Source organism: Netta rufina (assembly GCF_964035555.1).
Source record: "Netta rufina genome assembly, chromosome: 8".
Lineage (NCBI taxonomy): Eukaryota > Metazoa > Chordata > Aves > Anseriformes > Anatidae > Netta > Netta rufina.
This window is the reverse complement of record NC_140131.1, coordinates 21,546,780-21,551,718: the sequence shown is the minus strand read 5'-3', so window position 1 is coordinate 21,551,718 and position 4,939 is coordinate 21,546,780. Positions and strand designations below refer to the sequence as shown.

Here is a 4,939-nt window from a genome sequence, read left to right as displayed (position 1 = left end):
GCTGTTTTTTGTTTGTTCCTTTACTTGAAAGCAGTGGTTTTCTATAGTTTGTGTACGTACGGTGGATATAGATGCTATTTTTTTTCAGGTACCAGTCAAAGTAAAACTGGTTTAAAAACTCTGCTGTTTGGTGTTAACCTCAATTCCTTAGAAGCACATGATTCAGAACCAGCTTCTTTCCTGGAAGAAAGCATCTGTAATATCTTCCTAAATCTAGCTCTGCTGACTTAACTGCAGTTACCTATTCCAGTTAGTGGGTAAGCCTGTAAAAAGGAAGTAGCCCTTCATTCCAGCAATGTCCTACAGAAGTCTGTAGCAGGTACTGGACATGCTTAGCAAAGGAGCAACTTCAGGGAAGTACCAGTCTTGAGAGCAGAGCACTCACAGGGAATTCTCGCAGTTTTTATATGCTCTTAGTTTGTGTTCCTAAAAGAAGGAATAGGTTAAGGCAGCTACGCTGAATTTTAGAAACTGATTATGCAAAGCTGCTGGGAAGAGCTGAGCATTAGATCTTAAAATTAACCCCTGGGAGTAACAGTCTTGTTTTCAAACCAAATACAGCTGCCAGTTCATGTCAGATCATCTATTTCTGCTTACCTAGTGTTCCTCTGAATCAATATAGCAATTTTTTGTCTAAGATGTTTCCTAAAAGGAAATCAGAACTGATAGTTTTTAATAGCTGCTAGGAGCTTCAGAAGATGGCTCAATTACTTCTAACAGGGTAAGCATCATTGCTTTACAAGCAAGAGTAATCCATCTTCAATTAGTAAACATAAAAACTACAAGCAAGTGCATGAATCTTTTCATAAATGCAATAGGAGACTAAAGGCTCCTTTATTAGCAGTAGATTAGGAACTAGACATGCAATTATGGTGTGTTAAGCAGCTATTCATGTTTGCATGGCTGGTTCCTCTCAATGTTGCTGGGGAGAGTGAAGAATGTACTAGCCACGTTTAGTGAGAGTTGATGAATGATTCCAAAACTTGTGATTTGGCAAAGAAAGGAAAACTTACATCACTGTTTATGGGGAACAATGCAACACATGCGCAACTGTTTAGACTTTAGAGATGTTAAGTACGTGAAGTTATGAATGAATTCTACAAGAAACTAGACTTTGGCTTTGCTCACAGATTTATTTAAGAGGTAACAATAAGTAGTTCAGTCAAGTAAAAAATAATTTACAGATAAGTAGAAGACAAGTACGTTTGGTCAGCTATAAATCTTCTCTTCCACTGGTTAAAAAATGGAAATGTTTATGTAGTACTGTAACATTAATCATAGCATTTAGGATGTGCTACTTCCTTTCTGCTCATTTAAGCTGTAACCAGTCTCTATGCAGTAGCTTTCTGAACTGCCACCTACTGTAGGGAAGAGATCCAATATAAAGTTCTGTGGTCTACAAGATTACATCAGGCAAAGGATCATAAAACTAGTCTACAGACAGATCTTAAATTCCCATATATTAACTCATCATTGAGGACCCCCAGCACTGGAAAGAGAAGGCAGTTGTCAGTCCTGCTTTTCACCTTAGCCCACCTGGGGAATAGATAAACACTGACTCTTACCAATGGCCTTAGTTTTCTAGAAAGTTAGAAACCTGGATTTTTCTGCTATAGGCTGCAGAACATGCATCCCTTTCTCAGGTGTGCTTGACTGCATTTAGACTTCAGCCCAGCAGTACCATGCTATAGCTAACATCTGTAGAGCTGGGCTGGTCAACTTCAGTGGAAACCAAATTGCCAACAGCAGCAAACGAACACCTGTCAGTAAGCTGCATCCAAGAATTTGCAAAACTTTACCTCGCAGCCTCCAGCAAATAACACTATATACAACTGAATGCAGTAACTATAAAAAAGGTGCTTAAGAAGCTACTGTAGTCCTTTAGGGCAAAATGTTGGCTTTTCTTTGTGCATGATGTTGAATTTTAGCTAATTACGGATCTCAGTGCAGAAGTTACAGTTCCATTTTGAACAGCAAGCAGGAAAGGTAAAAGAATGCTGCAAGAATGAGTTTCCAGTAGGTTTCTCAGCTTCCATCTTCCAACCGTAAGCCTTCATAGCGTGATGATTTGTTGAATTGAGTCTCACTGTATCTGAGAGATTGCCAGCTCTGTCAGGAGCATCAGCACTCTAATCAAGTGCTGGCTTTGTAGAAACTGTTTAAAGAAAAAAAAGAGCATATTAAAATAAACCAATGGTCAGATTTCCACACCCTTAACTGGCTGGAGACCAAACACTAGGTGTTCCTTGGGATTACAGTTAGCTTCTCTGTCATCTGCACGGTACCTTTATTACTATTTTGACCCTGGCTTTGTAGAAAACACTCCTGCCTAAATCCTGTGCCAGTTGGAGCCCCCCCCCCTTTTGTTTCAGTCCCATGGTACCTGAAGAGATGGCCTGCTCCTGCTCTGGCTGTTTGGAGGAAGGAGTCCTAGCACTTCTTTGGCTACTTCCCTTCTTTAGGAACACAAGTTAGGCTGCCACTTTTCCTTAAGTACCCGTATTTTGCTGTACACATGTCTGACAAATTCAGTTACAACTCTTTCATAATGGGGCTATGGAGTTCATAAACCCCACTTTCTAGAAAATGCTTTCTCAGGAAGTCTGAGAATCTCATGTTTACTTGCCTGCAACATGAAAAGTTGTTGTAGCCACTCTTAAACTGCTGCAGGTAAAAATAATAGGCAATGCCACATTAATGTTCAGTGTTTTGTAATTGTCCTACTAAAGGACAAAATTGTTAAGAGATGCTTTCCAACAAAGCTTATTTTTTCAGAATTTCATCTTGGCACAGAAGTCTTGTTCCTTATGATGGAAAAAAGGTGCAGTGATAAGTTTCCTGCACTGAGAGGAAGCAATACCTCCATAATTAAGGAGAAAGGGAGGGACCAAGATCTGGAAGACTTGAAAATTCAACTAACTTCTAGTAGAAGATTATGCATAAAAAGCAGGCAGCTTTAATTTTTAAAAGGAAGGCATTTTTAGTCAGGTACAACTATTTTAGTTGCCCAGTATTATATAGGATAACATGCTAAAACCTCACCTTTATAATCCCATCACAGTGTGCTGAGGCAATTCCTGTAGAAACTTTGACCAGTTTTGTAGCTGACAAGTGAATCTTAAAGTGTCTGTGGAAGTGAGAGTAAAGGCAGTCCATAAAGACATCCACCTCTTCTTGAGTGATGTCTCCTGGAGTTTTTTGGACAGCGTCCCACAGAGCTTTTGCATCCTCTGTGTGAATGGCATATGAAATATCCAGAGGCTGGGGCAGACAGGGAACAGAGAAAAGGAGTTCCATGACAGATGAAGTTTTGTCCACTTTGTATCCAGTCCACAATGCCGCCATCCAAGTGAGAATGAGAGGGCTGATGACTAAGCGACGGAAGCAGCAGTCAAAAGTCTTCTGAAACCAAGTGCCAACAAGGGATGTGTAACTCTCTGCCCCGTTAGCAAGAAACAAAGGTAAACACGTGAAGTCCTCCAGCACGTTCACTGAGAGATCATCTCCAGCCACAGAGCAGAACCATCCTGACCATACCAGTTTCTCTTCTGTTTTTTTCCGGGAAGCAGATGATTTCAAGGAAAGCTGGATTGGGGAAAAGAAGTGTTTGAATGCTACAGAGCAAGTTTTACTTTTTTTTTTTTTTTTTTTTTAAGTTGAAGATGGGTTTTATTATTTCAAGTATTTGGTGGAAGATTTTTCCTCAGGACTTCACACCAAACATCCTTGTCTGTAAAGTCCATACAGTTACTCAGTCCATATGTTACGTCCCTAAAAGGTGTGATCTTTGGGAAAAGCACTTTTTATAGGAACACTCCTTGAATCTGAGTTTAAGGTGCTTCATTTGGAAAAGCAGGTGCATGGTACATCCTGTAAGCATAGCCATACTGAGCGAGCTTGGCATTTCGCTCAAGGCAAAGCACTGCAGAAGTACTAATTGGATGGGGGCTATGGCCAGGAGGTAGAATTATACCAACCTCATCCATGAAGCTCAATAACCTGTGAAAGTGCTTGCAGTAAGTTGAGCTGAGTTAAAGCATGAGGAGTGCTCCTTGTGTTCCTACTGTGATCGTACAAGGGAGCTGAACTCAGAACTTCAGATTTGAACACACATATTGGTTATGAGATGTTCCTTCTGGCCAGAAGGCACTTTTATTAACTCTCAACAGATACGACAGTAATCGTTTCACAGTGTTGGGAGCTTGGAAGTGGATGGGGTAGTTTATGACAGAAAAAAAAGGCTGTGAGATGTAAGTAGTAGTGGCAGAGCTGCTGGCGAGACCCCTTACCTGCACGAGAACTGCAGCGTGGTCCTGGTCGCTGCCCCTGAGGTCTGGCAGGCTGGAGACAGCCACTTTGATGCCCAGCTCGATCCCCACCTCCACCGCCAGCCCCTTCTGCTTCTCGGCGGCGATGAAAGCGCCGAGCTGCCGGCCGTAGTCCTTCAGGTGGGCGCTGGAGAACTTGTACAGAGGGGTCACGCTGTACAGGGTCCACTGCTTGCGCAGAATAAACGCTGTTTTCTGCGGGTCCGCGTTCTCCTAGGAAGAAAAGAAGAACAAGGAGCGATGGCAGCGCTCCCCTCGCTCCCTCAGCAGCCCTGAGGGGGCGGCCGAGCCGCGGCCTTACCCACGAGCCCGGCAGCAGCGCCCTGCCGCTGGGGCTGACCCCGAGCTGCCCGCTGAGCTTCTTGAGGAGCGGCCCCCGCGACAGCTGCCCGGCTCCGGAGATCCTCCCGGCCACGGAGCCCCTCCCGGTGCCGGCCGCTGCCCACCCGGCCCCCTCAGCAGGCTCCATGGCCCCTGCCTCGGGCCGCTCCCCGCCGGGCGCCGTTTGAACGCGCGTCCCGTCCGCCCCCGCGGCGCCCAGCACCGCCCCGGCCGCCATCTTAGGGGCTGGGCGGTGGGGCCGGGGAGGGAGGGGATTCGCGCTCCGGAGG

General features: G+C 44.6%; 1 protein-coding gene across 1 annotated transcript; it reads right to left on the bottom strand.

Annotated features, from left to right (window-relative positions):
• Window positions 1–2,070: 2,070 nt before the first annotated feature.
• Window positions 2,071–4,887, bottom strand: CENPL (centromere protein L; the record flags this gene model as incomplete). Its single annotated transcript, XM_084291176.1, has 4 exons — window positions 2,071–2,155; window positions 3,043–3,585; window positions 4,290–4,541; window positions 4,630–4,887. 4 exons carry the CDS (start codon window positions 4,885–4,887, stop codon window positions 2,084–2,086), a joined length of 1,125 nt encoding a protein of 374 aa, XP_084147302.1. The 3' UTR covers window positions 2,071–2,083.
• Between the last annotated feature and the right edge of the window lie 52 nt (window positions 4,888–4,939).